The sequence below is a fragment of the Poromitra crassiceps genome (genome assembly GCF_964638095.1).
Source record: "Poromitra crassiceps genome assembly, chromosome: 17".
NCBI lineage: Eukaryota > Metazoa > Chordata > Actinopteri > Beryciformes > Melamphaidae > Poromitra > Poromitra crassiceps.
In genome coordinates this window covers 23,081,991-23,101,990 of record NC_139635.1, presented here as the reverse complement: position 1 = coordinate 23,101,990, position 20,000 = coordinate 23,081,991, and the positions used below count along the sequence as shown (strand labels likewise).

Genomic DNA, 20,000 nt, shown 5'->3' with positions numbered 1-20,000 from the left:
GTAGTTGTAGTAGTAATAGTAGTTGTAGTAGTAGTAGTAGCAGCAGCAGCAGCAGTAGTACTAGCAGCAGCAGCAGTAATAGCAGTACTGGTAGACTGTGGTACCACAGTAGCAGCAGTAGTAGTAGTAGTGGTGGTAGTGGTAGTAGTAGTAATAGTACTTGTAGTAGTAATAGTAGTTGTACTAGTAGCAGCAGTAGTAATAGTAGTACTGGTAGACTGTGGTACCACAGTAGCAGCAGTAGTAGTGGTGGTAGTGGTAGTAGTAGTAGTAATAGTAGTAGTAGCAGCAGTAGTAATAATCAGTGATGTCATAAATCCCACAATATGGCCATGGCCTACACTACAGTATTTGGATAAATGCATAAGCCGATATCCATCTTTGCCGTCCATGACTGAGTGAATGACTCACCATAAACAGTCTCCTCGTGACCACGCACGCTGCATAACAACAACATCTACATCTACATGTAACATCTTCACTTCTTTTAGATATAACTGTTGTGTGTGTTTCCCCCCTTATAGAAACATCACCTCCCACTCTTGTCTGAAGGTTTACCATAAAGACCCGGCGTACGTTTTCAACCGCCACTCCCGGCCGGCCAACACCGAGGGAAGGGTGAGTCGCCTCACGCACTCTCATTTTTTACAGTGTTGTAGTTTACACTCTAGCCAGCCAATGGCATCCCTAGAAAGATTTGTGACTCAGAAATAAACATACGGAAAGAACGTTACATTGAATATCGAATTGTTTTGTGAGAAAAGCATATAGACCCTTACCTGAACTGATTCTAATGTGATTCTAATTTGATATTTTCATCTAATTCTACACAAGTATAGCCTGCTATCAGACTGAATGTCAACAAGTCACACTTCATTTCCGTCTTAGTGGGATGTTTTCACACTTGGTCCCTTTCAGGCCTCCAAGTGAACTCCGACCTCTTAGTCAGCATTTCTTGCACACATACTGTCTAGCCGTTTTCCCACATGCGTACCGGAAAATTACCTGTAAGTCAATATCGGACATTTCCCTTCACACTTCGGCTCGCGCATGTGGGAATCTATCAGCGAATTTGCCTGTATGTTGGGGGGCGGGGCGGCACTACAGAGCGGGTGGGGAGTGACGTGTCGGCAAAACTCCGAATGGTGAAATAAGTTTGCTTGTTTATCCGTTCACCTGCGTCGCGTTGAAGCACTTTTTACAGACTGGCTTTGTTTGATGTGTCCGGGGTTGCCTTCGCTGTCGGCAACGTAAGCAAAATACTTCCACATTTCGCTTCGTGCATTTGCTTCGTCTGTGTCCCTGTCGGGCTGTGACTGAAGGAGGAGGAGGACTGTGGCCACAGAGAGCGAGCAGGCAGCAGAGAGGAGAGGAGAGAGGGGAAAATCAGCACGCCCACACATTATTATCACAAGATCATTTCGCCAGTTTGCTTTAATGTGCGCGAATGATTAGATTATGCCCGCTGGAACATTAAGCAACGTGTGTACACCTCGCCCATGAGAGTGTCGCGGGAAATGACTGGACCCGTTCTACACTTAAGTCCGCTATCGCGCATACCGCTCTTCTGACTGCCTCGAAACTGGTGAAATCTCCGCGATGACGGGCTCGCGCTTATACTGGCACGACGACTTTCTCACATGCAGGCATTAGACCACGTTCCGGTCATTTAGCGGTACAAAGCGCATGTGGGAAAAGGGCTTCTGTGAAGAACTCATCTCATCTCAATCGAAGTCTGTGATTTCAGCTGTCATTTGTTTTTGCGCGATTTCTCTCTTCCTCCTGTCATTAAAAATGTCAACACTAAAGGTCCTTACACATCAAGAGCGATGCGAATAAACAGCACGAAATTGCGATGCGAGTTTTGACCCACCTGTCAATCACAGCCACAGATGTGTACACGTCGGAAGCAAATTTCTGAGAAATCGACCGTGGTTCAAAAAAATAAACACCGCAATAACGCTCAGCGGAACTTTGCCGTTGGTATGCACGGTTGCATTGACTGATATAGGTTCGGAAAATATTATTGACGTGCGAATTAATCGCACGAAAAAAATGCTCCCGATGTGTAAGGACCTTAAGGGTGGCTTCACACTGGGAACGATTGCTTTCGTTCTGTTCCGTACAATTGCCCCCCCCTCTCCCCCGCTGGTCAGCTTTCACATTACAAAATTTAGAATGGAACACTTGCATAATCAACTACGTGTGTGGAGTGTATCCTTACCCATGTGTTGTCTATGTTGTTCGATACGGTTGGCGATCACATTCGCAAGTGTTCCGTCCCGGGGCATGCCAAAGCGTTCCCCAGACCAGTGACCACCTTTTCAAGTGGACCCTGTCACGGTACACTGTTCCGCACCCTGGCACGGAACGCAGCGTTCACACTCTTGAAACGAACCACACCTAGGGTCAATTTGGCAACAAGTGTGCTCAGAAACGGTGTGAAAGCACCCTAGGTGGAATATTGTTTTTAAGTTTTGCTTTGCTAAATCAGGAAATGACAAATTTTGGTTATTGACAAACTGTATCGGGAACAGTATGTATGATTTCAGAAAATGTCATTACCTTGTGTGAATGCGTTTCATCAAACACAGTTAGCTGGATGATTAGCAGATCACATCATACTAATCCAGTACAAATAGGCTGAGTAATAGCATAGAAAGAGCAGTAGGAGAGCGATAGAGCATCATGGCAGCAAGCCTTCCTGGCCTTTTTGTGAACGTGTTGTCATTGTTAATGCCTGTGAGCTGTGGAACAAGCACCTCTGAAAATGTTGCGGTCTCCTAACGACAGATGAAGATCTAGGTGTTTGCCCTCGTAAAGCTCCTCATTAAGGCCAATCTGATTGGCCACTGGAATTCATTTCAGCGTGGATGAAACATCGCTGTTGAAGTTACTACAAGGAACCAGCTCAGTGGCCTTGTGGTTTGAGTGGGAGGTTGTGAGTTCGATCCCCGGCCGAGTCATACCAAAGACTATACAAATGGACCCATTGCCTCCCTGCTTGGCACTCAGCATCAAAGGGTTGGAATTGGGGGGTTAGATCACCATATGATTCCCGAGCGCGGCACTGCTGCCGCTCACCGCTCCCCCAGGGGATGGGTCAAACGCGGAGAACAAATTTCGCACACTCAAGTGTGGGACTTTACCTTTACCTTTACCTTTTAACTGCTTATACATAATAGCAACCAAAATAGGGCAGGAAATCTGTGCCAGAATTTTTACTGTACTTTATTTACAGACATGGGATTAAGATCACTGACACTTTCTGCTACAAATCCCTGGAGGTCCCCAGGTGTTGCTCTCCCTCCCTCTGTAGCACTCCGTCCCACTCTGTCTCTCCATCCTCTGTTCAATTTGTTTTGCCTCCTCAGCTCTGCCTAAAGCCGGACGTCTGGCTCTTTCTGGCTCCGTCTTTTGTACATCTCTGATACAGCGTGTAGAGGAGAGAAAGGCCCACCAGCGTAAGGATCTCTGGTATTGAGCAGAACCAAGCCTGCTAAGCTCCTGCTCTGCTGATAGAGATCACAGGATACACATGTAAACATACCACAGCTGTGCACCTTCATACATCTCACCCTCACATGTGGAGACCTGCAAACATGCAGACTCCCACACGCACGGGCGCACGTGCGCACACACATGCACACACATGCACACACGCACGCACGCACGCACACACACGCACGCACACACACACACACACACACACATGCACGCACATGCACGCACGCACGCACGCACGCACGCACACACAGGTACTGGGTGAATTTCAGTGATCCTGGCTAATCCTCCCTGTGGAGTTTTCTCATCCTTCTGCAGCGTCACCTCTTTACTTTAGCCATAAGTGATAAAATTCAGTCTTTTTTTGTCCATAAATTAGTGATCATCAAATATGGAACTGGTATCCAGTGGATGATTATGCAAGTTTAGCAGTGCAGACTCCAAGTTCAAAGCATCAAGTCACTTTTCTTCCAAGTTGGTAATGCTGCTACCTGGAGCCTCTCCCAGGTTTGATGGATAGTTTGAACGCATTAAGACTGGTCTTCTCCTCTTCCCCTTCTCTTCTTAGGATCTTCTTGGGAAAAAAAGTGCTGTCTCTCGAGCTAATCCCTCCAACTCTGTTGTTCTTTTGTACTCAGGCTTTGTACACAGGTCTGGATCATATACTGTAGATAAGTAGCCCATGAAAAGATTCAGGAAATTATGCATCGTTTTCCCCTTAGAGAATCAGTGTACACCACCAGTAGGTATCAGTAATATAATTAGCTTAGAGTCAGAGCTTTAAAATATTTTCAACAGCAATGTCTTAAAAGTTGAGGTCTGGAAAAGTATATGGAATTTTTAAATTGGACCCATCATCTTCCTTTACCTTCCAGGATCTTTCCGATCCCATGTCTGTGCCCCCAGTCTGGTCTTGCTCCTTCATGCATTTAAAAGGAAAAGCTAAACACATTCCGTGGGTAAATCCTGCACCATTAATCGGCTGTGGAAATGTACTTGAAAGTCAGTGAAACGGTTGTAAAATATGCAACTCCACTGTTATAATTAACTATAATATATAATATAATATAATATTATCCAGTGTCCGTTCAGGCACTCAGGTCTTTGAGTTGTTGGTGGGTGTGAAATCCAGCGTGACAAAGTCCATGCTTCATTTCCTTAGGGCTGTTCTGATAACACACACGGCATAAATGATGTTTATCATTTGTAACGCTGAATTTCACGCTGTCATCGTGTTGGCAATTACTGGCATTATTTAGAGAGGTTGTCAGTGAGGGAGTCAGATTGTGACAGATGTTGGCATGAAGGCCCACAAAGCTCCTCTGTTTAGAGATAAGAGTCAGATGTTGGCATGAAGGCCCACAAAGCTCCTCTGTTTAGAGATAAGAGTTGAACAGAAAATGGGCTCACACACAACGTGTTGCTTTGACTGTCCGTTGCCTCTGGCTTATCTCTCTCTTTCTCACACACATGAAGTGCATGGCATGTCTTGTAGACAGTCCTATGTCTAATTAGTCGAGTGGAATGCACAGCATGGTTTTGCATGGCGGCTGCCGCCCGTTCATTGCCCCCATGTTGATTTCCATAGACAGATAGCTGTGTGTTTGGTGGGGGGGGGGGGATGGCTGGATTCCAAGACAGATTCCAGATTCAAAGACAAATCCTGATTCCCTTAGAAATCCAATGAGCTGCACCCTCGAGTCCTCGACAGATTGAAGGAAATAAGTGCACTTTTAGTCTTGGTTGCTCTGCAGGTCTGTGAAGTTCAAATGCAGTGTTGGGCAAGTTACTTTCAAAATGTAATATACTACATATTACTAGTTACTTTCATTTGAAAGTAATAAGTTACTTGACAATATTACTGTATTTCACCAAAATAACAGCCGTAGCAGAATGACATCGGAACCATCCTTAAAAATAATTTCAACTGTCTTGAAGTCGGTGCAAACTGTCCAAAATTCTAAATGTTAGCGTTTTCCTTTGTTATTGTCATCTATATTGGTTATTTGCATAAAAACACACAATTTGATTAGGAAATCATTGTATCTATATTTAAATATATGCTTTGATAAAAAAAACTATTCTATTCTATTCTATTCTATTCTCATCAAAACACGTCACTTGGAACTACTGTTCTATATAATCACTATTACCAGTGGTAATCTTATAGGGATTTTCAACACACAGTTACAAAGCTCTTTACAAAGGATACAAGAATAGATACGCTCAACACTGAAAGCAAGTGAAAATATAAAAGCAAGGCAAAAAGGAAGATCAAAACCTGATCATACGGAATTAGCAGTCTAAACTCCTCAGCTCGTCCCTTTTTTATTGACAAAATTGAATATGAACTGACGTTAGACGTTTTTAGTAGTGCTCCCGGACTTCCATGCAAGCGTGCGAGCTGAAACAGAAATATTGATTTTAAGCCAAAGTGAAAGCTCGTCATAATGAGTCATAACAGAGTCATAACCGAGTCAGTTCTTTTAAGGAGATTTTGTAGTTCTGGGGAATCTGTGTCAACTCAATCTGTGCTGCAGCAAGCTTTTGATTGATGTCTCTCTCTCCTCGTGTAACTGGTCTGGGCGTAATACTGCAGGGGGTTTATATCGTGTTGAATATTCAAATGCAAGGCGGTTTATGTGTTATGACATGCCAGCTTTATGTAAGTTTAGAAATCCAAACGCCCTTTTCGAACAAAGAGATAAACTTACCCTGCACCTCCCATCTGCACAGCTGCAGCGTTACTGAAACTTATGGCAATGTAAGTCACAGACATGAGGAGGAGAAAACATTGATCGCAACTTTGCCAGCATTTTGAGTGGAAGCCTATAACATCAGAGAAGGTTGATGACGTATCGGCAAGAAGCTGAGGAGTGGAGAAAATGCCAAGTATACCAAGGCACACGATCAGGCAAGGTAATCTTGCAGTTTTGTTGCATGTACAGTAAAAAATTCCTCTCTTCTGGAGAGTTGTAGGCACAATTAGGACAAAAATGGTAACCCTGATTATTTTTGCTAAATGTTGCAATCACACAAACAATATTTTATCACACTTTTTCCCCTCAGAATGTTTTTACCCTTTCACTTAAACGAAAATCCCTACAAAGCCTTGTTTTCATTGTTACTGTCTTAGTGTGGTCCTTATTTACATTCTAATTATAAATCACTACTGTCTTAGTGTGGTCCTTATTTACAACATTCTAATTATAAATCAATACTGTCTTAGTGTGGTCCTTATTTACATTCTAATTATAAATCACTACTGTCTTAGTGTGGTCCTTATTTACAACATTCTAATTATAAATCAATACTGTCTTAGTGTGGTCCTTATTTACAAAATTATAATGATAAATCACTACTGTCTTAGTGTGGTCCTTATTTACTAAATTCTAATTATGAATCACTGCTGTCTTAGTGTGGTCCTTCTTTACAAAATTCTAATTATGAATCACTGCTGTCTTAGTGTGGTCCTTCTTTACAAAATTCTAATTATAAATCAATACTGTCTTAGTGTGGTCCTTATTTACAAATTTCTAATTATAAATCACTGCTGTCTTGGTGTGGTCCTTATTTACAACATTCTAATTATAAATCACTACTGTCTTAGTGTGGTCCTTATTTACAAAATTCTAATTATAAATTACTAACTGTACTTCATTGCTTCGGGGTGCAGCTAAGGGAGCCTTTGCACAAGGTGCTTGAAGTGCTTTCATTTTAAGGGGGGGGGATCAAGTACTGGAATTCCATGAAAATCTGTGGTTAATGGTACGTTCTGGACCTGGGCCTTGACTCGGTACCCCCCACCAAAGAATCTCTGCAAAACCACAAACAAAAAGCCTACTATAGATGCTGGGTACCACCACATACTGTAGGCTATAAACACAGTTAGAGGATTAAGGAGAAAGCAAGGAGCATAACATATTTTTACTCAGGTAGCAGTTGCATGTAAAATCTGCCATACTATCTTATCCTAACGCTAGTCTAACAAATGCCTACATTTAGAAAGGAAAAAAGAATATCCGAATCCCAAAATGGAAGACCGAATACCTACCCAACAAACGAATATCCGAATAGTGGAATATTCAGGTCCATGAGTTTAAACCTCCAGACTGACTAGATGTTGCAGATGAGTCCGGTGCCTGTCCAGTAGCAGAGGGCAGTGATATTTGATGCTGTGTGGTGGTGTATATGCTCTGGGTTAACATGCTGTGTGGTGGTGTATATGCTCTGGGTTAACATGCTGTGTGGTGGTGTATATGCTCTGGGTTAACATGCTGTGTGGTGGTGTATATGCTCTGGGTTAACATGCTGAGTGGTGGTGTATATGCTCTGAGTTAACATGCTGAGTGGTGGTGTATATGCTCTGGGTTAACATGCTGTGTGGTGGTGTATATGCTCTGGGTTAACATGCTGAGTGGTGGTGTATATGCTCTGGGTTAACATGCTGAGTGGTGGTGTATATGCTCTGGGTTAACATGCTGAGTGGTGGTGTATATGCTCTGAGTTAACATGCTGAGTGGTGGTGTATATGCTCTGGGTTAACATGCTGAGTGGTGGTGTATATGCTCTGAGTTAACATGCTGAGTGGTGGTGTATATGCTCTGGGTTAACATGCTGAGTGGTGGTGTATATGCTCTGGGTTAACATGCTGAGTGGTGGTGTATATGCTCTGGGTTAACATGCTGAGTGGTGGTGTATATGCTCTGGGTTAACATGCTGAGTGGTGGTGTATATGCTCTGGGTTAACATGCTGAGTGGTGGTGTATATGCTCTGAGTTAACATGCTGAGTGGTGGTGTATATGCTCTGGGTTAACATGCTGAGTGGTGGTGTATATGCTCTGAGTTAACATGCTGAGTGGTGGTGTATATGCTCTGGGTTAACATGCTGCGTGGTGGTGTATATGCTCTGGGTTAACATGCTGAGTGGTGGTGTATATGCTCTGGGTTAACATGCTGAGTGGTGGTGTATATGCTCTGGGTTAACATGCTGTGTGGTGGTGTATATGCTCTGGGTTAACATGCTGAGTGGTGGTGTATATGCTCTGGGTTAACATGCTGAGTGGTGGTGTATATGCTCTGGGTTAACATGCTGAGTGGTGGTGTATATGCTCTGGGTTAACATGCTGTGTGGTGGTGTATATGCTCTGGGTTAACATGCTGTGTGGTGGTGTATATGCTCTGGGTTAACATGCTGAGTGGTGGTGTATATGCTCTGGGTTAACATGCTGAGTGTGTGTGTGTGTGTGTGTGTGTGTGTGTGTGTGTGTGTGTGTGTCTCTGTGTGTGTGTGTGTGTGTGTGTGTGTGTGTGTGTCTCTATGTGTGTGTGTGTGTATGTGTGTGTGTGTGTGTGTGTGTGTGTGTGTGTGTGTGTGTGTGTTTGTGTATGTGACTGTGGTAGAAAAAACCACGTTTTGCTCTTGTGAAGTGCATATTTTCACAAACGTGGAGTGTTTGCCTTTATGAGAGCGTGTTGACGCTTGGAGATATTGCCACAGTGCACGGCCCTTGTACACACAGCTTTCATACACACCTGCACGCCTACGCAGGGCTTTTCTGTGAAGGCAGCCTTTCCAGTCAGGGGCTGTGTTCAGCCTCTGAAAGCATTCTGCCTTTATTATCATCTGTCCCCCCCTCCTCCTCTCTCATGCAGACCTGGTCAATCTGATCCAAACAGACCCTTTTACACCAGCTGGCATCGTGTTTTCATGTTCCAATCCAAACAGCTTTGTCTAACACTCAAACAAAGCAGTGTTTTCAAATCACACGTCTGTTGGGACGATACAACCTTTGTAGAGGAAAAATAAGTGCATACAAAGTGTATTCCTTATCACAGTGCCTTGGTACAGTACATCAACAAACATAATAATGTTTTTTTCCACTTTCCAGATATCCACGGAGGTATTTTCGGGTGTTGAGACAAATTTGACATGTCTTTTAATAGCAATACTGTAGCATGATAATTAAAAGCTGGATCGATAACTCAGACCCCTGCTTACTTATTCTCATAAACATACATGAATGCTGAGGTGCTCCATCCACACTGAATCAGCTACAGACTTCTTGAGAGGCTCGAGCCTTTCATCAGAGATTAAGTGAAATATAAAAGTGCAAACAAAACCTGGTAATAAGATATTAAGAATATGCCGATGGGGTTCAGGTATCTAGAAGTCATTCCATACTAAGATTGTATTAACAAGTGAAACCTAACATTGAAACTGGCTAACAAAAAATAAAATAGCCAATAATAGCTGACTACAACTTAATAACTAATACTAGTTTTAGCGCCAGGGCTACTAAATTAAGATGACATCATCAACAAAAGGTTAAGTCAAACCTAGAACAAAGAAGTCCAACAGACAAAATGCAAAACCTAAATCAAGCAATCACATTTTGTAAAATTGGCTTACCTTATCATCAGGAAGCCTGGGAACTTGAAGTGAAGCTTCTGCTACTGTACATGCTATCCAAACGCTTCCACAACTATTTGAATTTTGGAGGAATGTGAATTGGAAAAATGTAAATGAATACAGTGAAAGCTTCAGCAGGAGCAACAGGTTACTATTAGGGATGGGGCCGATCCGATCCAATATCGGTATCGGGTGCCGATAATTCATGGATCGGATCGGATCGGAAATTGTATTTATTTTTTTATTTTTTTATTCAATTCCAGCGCACAGCTGGCCGTAATTTGTATAATAATGTATAATAGTATCCTTCTTTGCCTTGTATATTTTCTTAATTTTGTCTGCTTTTTGCAAAGTATATTAAAAACAAAAACTTTAATTGGCCAAATCTTTGCCTATAGATGGTTTTAACTTGACAACAAAAACATTCTAAATTGAACACCCGCTCACTTCCTGTTGCAGTGTTTGCTATGGACATAAAAGAAGAAAAAAAAACATTCAAGTGCAGGACTGACCATTCCGTGAAAACCGTCTATACAGCTGAGCAGCGAAAACAAAAGTAACGATGTCAAGTGAATATTTCTGCAGTTTGCCGAATGCTGTGAAAAAGGAAGTGCTGTGGGGTTGCGCTCTGGTGAAAACCATCTATACTGTATATTCAAGAAAAATATTGGTATCGGCATAATATCGGTATCGGCAGATATACAAATTCAGGTATCGGAATCGGATCGGAAGTGAAAAAAGTGGATCGGTGCATCCCTAGTTACTATCACAGGTATTCCAGACATGGCAGTGCATCAAGGACCTAATGTGAATACTACAGGCTCTTGGACACGTCAAAACAACAGATGCTTTATGGACCCTCTGGCAAGCACAAAAATGACTACTTTATTGAAAGTAGTTTATTTATTATTGCCAAAATGCTTTTGGCTCTACAGTGTCTAGTGACACTCCCATTGGATTCAGCCTTATCAGCACTCATGAAAATGTGTTTTGCCTCCATTCCCAGATATCCAAGGAGGTTTTGTACAGCAGCCACAGCCCAGTCCACACCTTGTCATCATCCAGCCGCAGTACCCTGCACACCCTCCAGGGGTCAATGTCCCCACCCATGGTTCGGTCCATGCCCTCCTCCCCTTCCAGAGTGGTCTACGGTGGGGGGGTCGCACGGGGAGTTGACCCGGGCAGTTCCACGTTACCGCGGGAACGGCTGTCAGGCGCGGGCCGATCGGCGAGCCTCTGCCCCAACAGCAGCAGCGCCATACTGGAGAGGAGAGATGTCAAGCCTGGTAAGATGTGTCGACGGTTGGGGGTTAAATTCTAAACCTCCATCGTCATTTTAATCAAATGAATGAATGAAAACGTGTTTCGAGGCAATGCGGCAAACATACAGCTGTGTTTGCAACATAGTTTCGAGTCTGTTTCTCCATTTGAAATTCCATCTGTGTTGTCTTTCCGTGAGATGAGGACCTTGGCAGCAGTAAGAGCTTGGCCCTGGTGGTGCGGGGTGAAGGAGGAGCGCACTACTCAGACTCCTACTCCTCCTCCCTCCAGGATGGAGGAGGGGGTCGCCTCAGCATCGCCTCCTCCCTGGCCAGCGCCCCTCCCTCGCTCAGCACAGACATGGTCGATGCCGGGGGTGGGGGGATCCCCGGGGGGCTCCAGCAGTATCGGGCCTCCATTAGACCACTGGCAGGCTACGGGGAAATCCTGGAGCACCAAAACCCGTCTCTCCACAGGTGCACATTGTCTTGTTTTAAAACCCCAATGTAGAATCTATACCAGGGATACTCAACTTGCGGCCCGCGGGCCACATGGCCCGTGATGGAATTGCAAAAAAAAACTTTTTTTTTTTTTTTTTTACACCTGAACGCAACATGCAAGATATCCGCTGAATAAGTGTCCAAATGTTCATGTCATTCTGGCCAATACTCCACTTCTGTTATAGCATTTCAGTCTGGAATATGGATTATCTTTCAATAATCAGCTGCTAAATTGTCAAATACTGACGTCTGCTCGCTACCCAGGCACTTATGTACTTAACCTAACTAACTTAACATAACTAACTATCCGGTGTGCACAACATTGTCAGACTAAACTCCGGCTGACACCCCAAAAACCTACAATCCGCTACAGAAAAATGTATATTGTTTGTTTATTAACTGGCCCCTGGCCTTCTATCATTTCACGAAAGTGGCCCCCGGGCAAAGCAAGTTGAGTATCCCTGATCTATACCATACCTTGTTTACCATACCTGTGATGTTGTGAAGTTGAATGCTGAAAAGGGAGACGGTAAACAGAGAGATGTAAAACAGCATAGCTGATGTTTGTAGTTAGTTAGTTAGTAGTTGTGACTCTGAGACCTTAGATACTTTTGAGGTATACAGTATATATTCTTTGCATGAATATTATTTCAGACATTTCTGCTTGATTAGATAATGTGCAGTGCATGGTGCCAGGAAAGATCAGACAGTAGGTGGTTGACAGGGGTTGTGAGCCTAATCAGTGAAGGCTCTTGATGGCACACGGTTGGAGACCACTGCTCTAGTCCATTTACCTAATGGGCCATGCCCTCTGGCACTGTTATAGCCCGTTTCCATTGGTACTTTTGGCCGCGCCGCGTCACACTGATTTGGGTTTCCCTAACCAATTTGAATGCACCGAGCTGTGCCGAGCCGCGCTCGAGTTGGACCTTCTCCAGTGTTGGGCCAGAATGCACTGGACTCCAAGCGGGCTGTGGTGACGTCTCGCCAACCACCGCCAAACCGTGACAACCCCCCCTTCTGCCTTCCCCTCAAACTAGCTGTGGTGCGAGCGGTTACAAGACTCATCATCTCTAGTCTGTGCTGGACGCCAGAGAGAAAGACGTTTAAAAGCCTCTCTGTGTTCCGCTCTCAGTACTTACTGAATCTCTGTGGTTTGAAGTTTAGTTTCTCTCCTGTGTTTCCGTTTGTACTTTCAGATAACTGCTTTATTTGACCATTTCCTGATGCTTTTAGCCGTATCGGAGCCGTGTTATGTTACTGCTGTGCTGATGAAAACATGTCCTACCGCTGCTGCTTCATATTAAAAGCTTTCCATTGACAAGGCTTTTTGTGAAGAACTTATCCACCTTATTTCTAGCTGCCATGATGCCTGATGGGTGCTTCTTCCGCTTCCGGTGTAATTTTTACACTGTTTTAACTTGACAAAAAAAACGTCTATGAGGATTTTACAGCAGAGCCATTCTGCTCTACAGCCGTGTCGTTCGGGTGCTGAGATAACGTAATGCATTGTGGGTAGTCGGCTACTGTGGCTAATGCTAACGGCTAGCGTAATAGTTACTTTACATGGCAGTAAAACGCCACTGAATGACCAAATTGATTTAACTTTTAACCATTTCGAGTGACACTGTTTCCATACGGACCCGCAGCGTTGGTTAGTTGTTTATAACGTGACTATATTTATAACTTTTAAAACGTGCTCCAGCTTCCGGTTTAGGGTCTGCAGCCGAGTACAAAGGCTGCAGAAGAAGCCTGCATGACTCATTGTTGTAAGCTGCGACAATGAGTCACGTTAAACCGGACCTTGTTCCCACAATTATTTTTTACAGTGGGGCATTCAAAAATAAGGTGGATAGGAAATGGAATGTTTAGTGCGCCTTCAAGCGGGTAGCGCTGTTGTAATGGAAATGCAAATCCCAGCCGCGCTGGGCTGCCGGGTCGTGCCACGCAGAGCCAGGCCAGCACAGTTGTATGGAAAAGGGGTATTAATAATAGTTTAGGGTAGGGTTTCTTAAACGGTTTCAACATGGGACCCATATTAGTCTCACTGGTCAGCCTCCCCTCCCTTCCGCGAGAGGAGACTGGCTGCACGGAAACAGGCTACTGGTATAAGCCCTCCCCTGCTCTATTACAAGCTCTGTCATTGGCTCCTCCCTGTGTGTCGCTGTAAATAGTGCCCTGCCGCCTCAGTGAAAACAACAATGCTAACTAGCTAGCAAGCTAATGGCAGAAACCTACACACTAGCTCGTTACTACATGCTGAAAATGGCAAATTGGATTGTTGGAAACTATTTTTTCCAAGGGCACTGCCGCTAAGTGCCGCCCATCGCAATTCCACAATGGAGACCTGCGCCACCAGACTCCTCTCGCGGAAGGGAGGGGAGGCTGGTCAGCGAGACTAAGTAGATATTGATCTTACCGCATGACTCCTTATGTGGGGACTCACCACAATCTGGTCCACAGCCCATTTTTCATGACTCTGATGTTCATAAGCTGTGTCTGTTGTATCTGTCTTTAATCCATCCATTAATCCCTCCAGGCAGAAAAGCAGGAAGTACGGGGACAACCAACTTCCCCCACTGGGCATCAAAACCCCACCCCCTTCCCCACACCGAGCGAATAACGTCAGGATGATTGACGGACAGATGATTGGCGGGGTGGGCCTGGTGATGTCAGAGCGGACGTCTCCAATTCGTCGGTCTCTCCGGCGGGAAAGTAACGGGGCCGTGGTGGAGGTGGTGAACCGAACAAGAGGAAGTTCATCATCGTCTTCCTCGTCTGTTTTTGTAGACTCCCCTCACGGACACCCTGATAGGCTGTCTCAGGGTCCCGTGATGGCTGGTGACCCCCAAAGGTGAGCTGAGAGCCCAACTTTTCATCCCTTAGAGTAAAATGTTAGAGTTTAATGTGTTTTGTAATGGTTACGAGAAGTTGAAACAGGAGGAAATTAAGGGGTGGATGAGTGTTTCAGCGGCAGGGTGTGCGAGATAAGGTCAGATCTTGGTGATATTGGGGAGGTGGTGGGGATGTGGGGCTCGAGGGGTGGGGACAAAGGTCACGCCAAGGACGCACGGGTGGGGGTGGGCGTGATGAGACATTGGTGCCGTCAATGGTGAGTGTGGGGTTGTTGATTCTGCTCAGGGTGGACTTGGAGCCAATGAGTATGGTTTTGTCACTGTTGAGTTGTAGGAAATGTTGTTGCATCCAAACTTGTATTGCAGACAGACAGAAGTTGATGAGAGGAGGGGTGGGTTGTTGGGGAATTGGGTGCTAAGGTGTATCTGGGTGTCATCGGCATAGCAGTGAAAGCCCAGGTTGAAATGGCGGAGGATCTGACGGCGAGGGAGGATGTAGATGATGAACAGAAGTGGGCCGAGTACGGAACCTTGAGGAACGCCTTGTGTGACAGTACAGAGGAGACAGAGGAGTGGCTGTGCAAGGAAATGAAGTGTGATCTGTTGGAGAGGTAGGACCGAAACCAGCTGAGTGCAATGCCTTCAATAGCGAGGTCTTCAAGTCTGGAGAGCAAGATATTTTGGCTCACGGTATCGAAGGCTGCACTCAGGCCGAGGAAAATGAGGATGTTGAGGGATCCGCTGTCAGCAGAGGTGAGAAGAACGTTGAAGACTTTGAGGAGTGCAGTTTCTGTACTTTGGAGTGGGCGGAAACCAGACTGGAGGAGGTAAAATAAGTTATTGGAGTGCAGGTGGGTTTAGAGTTGGGGGGCTACGAGGCATTACAGGGTTTCTGAGAGGAAGGGGAGGTTGGAGATTAGCTGGTAGTGGTTGAGGCAGGATGGATCGAGACCAGGTTTCTTCAGAGTGACAGCGGCAGTTTTGAAGGTGGGGCAGACAATGCCATGGGACAGTGAGGAGTTGACGAGGTAGGTGAGGACAGGAGTGATGATGGGAGACTGCGATTATTATTTCTACTATAAGAGCATACTGGACAGTAATATACTGTATATGTGATCACTCATACAGTCTATGTTGTATATTCCAGTGAAAGAATGAAAGCAATGGAACAGCAGATAGCCAGCCTAGCAGGGCTGGTGCACCATGCTCTCACTGTAGGACCAAATGTTACAGGGATCAAAGACATCGTCAGGTCTGTATTTTTCTCTATGACAACTTTGAGTTTGAATCTCAATGGAACTTCCTGATAAAATAAATGCAAAATAAAAAAATGAATAAAACTTAAAGCTACACTAGGCAAATTGGTTGACTCTACAGTGTCTCAGTCATTGTTGCAGCCCCACTTCATAATTTCATAATTTGATGTTGCCTAGTGTAGCTGTAATACCTGCCACCAAGCTGGCTATCACAACCTATTCCTAAGCTATTTCTAGTAACTGTTCTCTTCTGAATATAGATTTTTTTTTTATGCATTGTAAATGCAAATTAGAAGAGATATTATAGGAAGACCATCATCATGTTAATTCTGTGCTTGTCTGTTTTCAGTGAGATTGATGGGCGGAACCTCCTCAACAATGGACCTGGTGAGAAACAAACTTTCAAAACATGCAGTATAACCTCAACACAATAAGTTGTATTACTCTCTATATCTTTCTTTGACCTTCAGGGGCATTGCCAGAGCCTGGTCCTGCTGTTCAGAACCCTGCCCCTTTGACTGACAGCTTTAGCCCCGCCCCTCTGGCACTTCAAGCCCCTCCCTCCGAAACAGGCCTGCGGCAGAGCTTGACGTTGGCAAAGAGGAGCGTGTCCGAGCTGCGACTGCAACTCAACCAACTCAGGCAGTTACAGGTCATTCATTGTTTGCTCACTTTCTAACACATGGATTGGTTATGAATATTAAGTAATAGTCTTATGCTGTTACTGTACTATGCATCACTAATACAACCTAACCAAATCCAAACTAGAAGGGATGCCAAATGGCCAAAGTGCAAGCAAAAGATTGGTTATTAGTTGATGTGGACAATGCATTGCATGTATATGGGGATTACATGGATTACATGGATTTAGAAAAACTTTAAAACCGAAAAAAACATTTAAATTCAGATATTATAAATTGCAGACATAATTTTCATCATGGCATAAGTGGCGTTGTTATAGCCCTGAGTGTATTTATACATAACTGGTGCATACCCGGGAATGTGCATGCCACAACCCCGTGCAGACTTGCCAAAAATGCTAATAAACCGCTTAAATGCGGGAAAATGGAAAACGTCTGAGTTGGCCGCGAGGTCATGTTTTCACCACTGTTTGTCTGTTAGTCCACAGGATATCTCCAAAAGTTATGAATGGATTTGCATGGATCTTTGTAGAAAAGTATGGGTCATGGGTCAACATAGAAATTAATAACTTTCCACGCCCACTGGCCAAAAGGGGGCGTGGCCAATCACAAAAAGGCACCTATACTGTAACTTGCAAATGAAACAAATTCATGTAAAACCACAACACTTTGTAGAAAAGTAGGTCATGGGCCAATGACGAACTGATAAACTTTCCACGCCCACTGGCCAAAAGGGGGCGTAGCAATGGGTGTGGCCAATCACAAACAGCGCCTAACTTCCAAACAGATTCACGTAACTCCAGACTTTGTAGAAAGGTTGGCGGAGGTGTGCACTCTACCCATTCCCCTCTAGTTCTAATTCATACATGGCAGTGTGGATTTTGATGTGTTAGGAATATATGAATTGGGAGCATTGATGTGCAACATTCTTGTTCAGAGTAGTGGAATACTTCCACCAAGAGAAAGTCAACTTTTCCACCATTTTCTCATCACAGAAAGGCAACGTCCTTGCCAAAACTTGCTATTCCTACATCCTTAATTCTGATTCCACTATCGTCCAGGTGGCCAACCAGGAGAGCACGAGCTCCATGCTGCGGATGGCAGGTCAGGAGCTGCTGGTGCTAATGTGTGACCGGCTGGCTCAGTCGGAGGAGGCAGGGTACCGACGGAGAGCTGAGATGGAAGAGGAGAGGATCCACTACCAAGCTATGGAGGAGAGGGTTCGCACACAGCTCAGGTAACAGCTTCACTAACTCCCGTTTGAATTCAGTAGGGAATGTGCTTCGTTCAAAAATGATTTAGTCATGATGAAATGGCTTTTTCAACACATGCCTTGGCTGCGTTGAATTGTCAAAACCAATACTGTAGGTCCTAACTCCTATTCCTAACCTAACCTAAGCTAACCTAATCTAATCTAACCTAACCTAAAATAACCTAATCTAACATAACCTAAAGTATCCGAACCTAACCTAACCTAACCTACTAACCTTTCCCACAATCAGCCTTTCTTTCCCCTGGAAACAAGGGGAAAAAATATTGCAATAATATTGTATGCTGTGGTATTTTGGCTGGACAGTATCATAATATTACATTTGGGTATCGCCCAATTCTAGTATGGGGTGTTGATATACAAATACAAGAAAATAACCATTTATGATATTTTTTCCCCTTCAGATTTTTTACTTTAATTGGGACTTTAAAGCTGCACTAGGCAAGCTTTTGATTCATAAATTGATCAGCTGTCACCGTTCTCAATCTAAATTTATGAGGGGCTGAGAATCACGTCTTACCCCACCTAAAACTAAGATTCACCCTATTTTTCCAAATGAAATTCTGGTTTCTGTATATTCACTGGTGGGAACTAACCACTCAAAACTACATTAAGAACTCCAGCTTCACTGCTGCACGTTGTTGTTGTTCCTTTTTCCAAGAGCGCAAACAAAAACGTTTGAGAAAGAAGAAAAATCCCCAACCTTGTATTTCGGTTTATGATGGTAGGATTATCCGTTTCTTTCCATTTGGAGTACACGTTGGACTTTCCCTTAGTTGTTTTCAAAGTAATAATCTAGCATTTTTCAACATTCTTACACTACAGCCCCAGTGACCTGACTGCAGCTGAAGCTGAAATAACGAGGTCTTATGGTGTGCATAAAATGTGAAGAAATAGAAATTGTGATGTGCGTGAGGCAAATGGACGTTGATGTGATGCAGTGTGATTGGGTTTTGTGGAGAGATCACAGCTGATTCTCATGGTAGGAAGTTACACATCGACTGCTTAGCACGATGGGTGCAAAGAAAGGCCTGGCATTTATCCACTTTGGCTCTTAATTCATACTGCGTGTGATTCAAAATGATAGGAATCCTTTTACTGTGCGTCGGCACTGAAGTTCACTCTCTCAGCACGCGAATCAGACAGAAATACCAAGATACCATCACATGGAGGAGGAAGCAATCCTCTCCTGGGTGCATTTCAGTGCGTCTTTGATCATGATGGCAACAGTGTCAGTAAATCAGTGACTAATCAGTTTCACTCTGTATCAGCAGGGCAATACACATATCTACATCTGGCTATAGAGACACTGCGGAGCACGTCATCATTCAGAAACCACGCCCAAAACGGGGGGAAACAACCCCCCCCCCCACCAATCCTGGCGTTCTCCTATGTCGCGTGCATGGTTGCGTGTTGCACACAAAGATCATATATACGGAAGTTGAACACTTACTTCACTGACAGCTAGATCCACATTTTCTTCTCGCCAATTCTCAATGGCTTCCTTGTTTTGCTCATGAGTACAAAATTAATTGGCGATTTCTTTTACATTTGTGGTCTGCGCAGCCCACCACACAACAGCTTTTAGCTATGTTTAATTCAAGGGAAATGATGCTGGTGTGTGGAATTGAACGGAGCTTTTCTAGTGATACATGTACTATAAACATACTCTTTGTAACAGTCTCCACAATGTACTGTACTAGTAGCTAGTGATACAATAAAAATACTCTTTTAAAAATTTGCAGCAGTATACTGATGTTGTCAAGGCCAGATTAAAGTGCCATGCGCCCCAGGGCTCCTGCAGCCACGCTTCATTTGCAAACAATGGCATCAACAATCACTTGTGACTGCAGTCGCGGCACCTAATAGAATAATATATCATATAATAATTATAAGACCATAGTGCGTTTTGTGGAAGATTTTAGGTGCTAATATTTGGGTCCTCCCCCAAGATTATTTTATGTAAAAAAAAAGTACAATTTCACATCATTTTGGACCATTATTATCATCATATCTGTGTATAAAACTTTGGAAAAGTTAGAGCAGATAATAAATAAATGATGCCCAAAAAGCTTAAAGACAAACCTTGTTAAAGAAGACCACTCGGGAGCCCCTACAACCATTATGGCTCTCGTATGGGCAGGAAGTAGAACTGATCAGTAATCATGTCTGGCATGGCTGACAAGCATTTAAATTAACCATCTTGATGACTATATTAGCCAGTAAAGTAAGAGAATACAGTCCTGCAGTAATGAAGCATTAAAGTGGAGTTGATTTGCATTAGCTCAGTCTATGACCTAC

General features: G+C 44.0%; 1 protein-coding gene across 1 annotated transcript in view; it reads left to right on the top strand.

Annotated features, from left to right (window-relative positions):
- LOC310792266 (sickle tail protein-like) overlaps positions 1-20,000 on the top strand; it is a gene marked incomplete at its 5' end in the record, with an annotated part of 79,200 nt that overhangs the window by 32,027 nt on the left and 27,173 nt on the right. The window contains 8 exons of the mRNA XM_083653988.1: positions 525-618; positions 10,924-11,203; positions 11,377-11,653; positions 14,217-14,531; positions 15,680-15,784; positions 16,138-16,175; positions 16,259-16,440; positions 17,491-17,666. Of these exons, the coding sequence (XP_083510114.1) occupies positions 525-618; positions 10,924-11,203; positions 11,377-11,653; positions 14,217-14,531; positions 15,680-15,784; positions 16,138-16,175; positions 16,259-16,440; positions 17,491-17,666 (1,467 nt within the window). The remainder of the gene's footprint in view (positions 1-524; positions 619-10,923; positions 11,204-11,376; positions 11,654-14,216; positions 14,532-15,679; positions 15,785-16,137; positions 16,176-16,258; positions 16,441-17,490; positions 17,667-20,000) is intronic.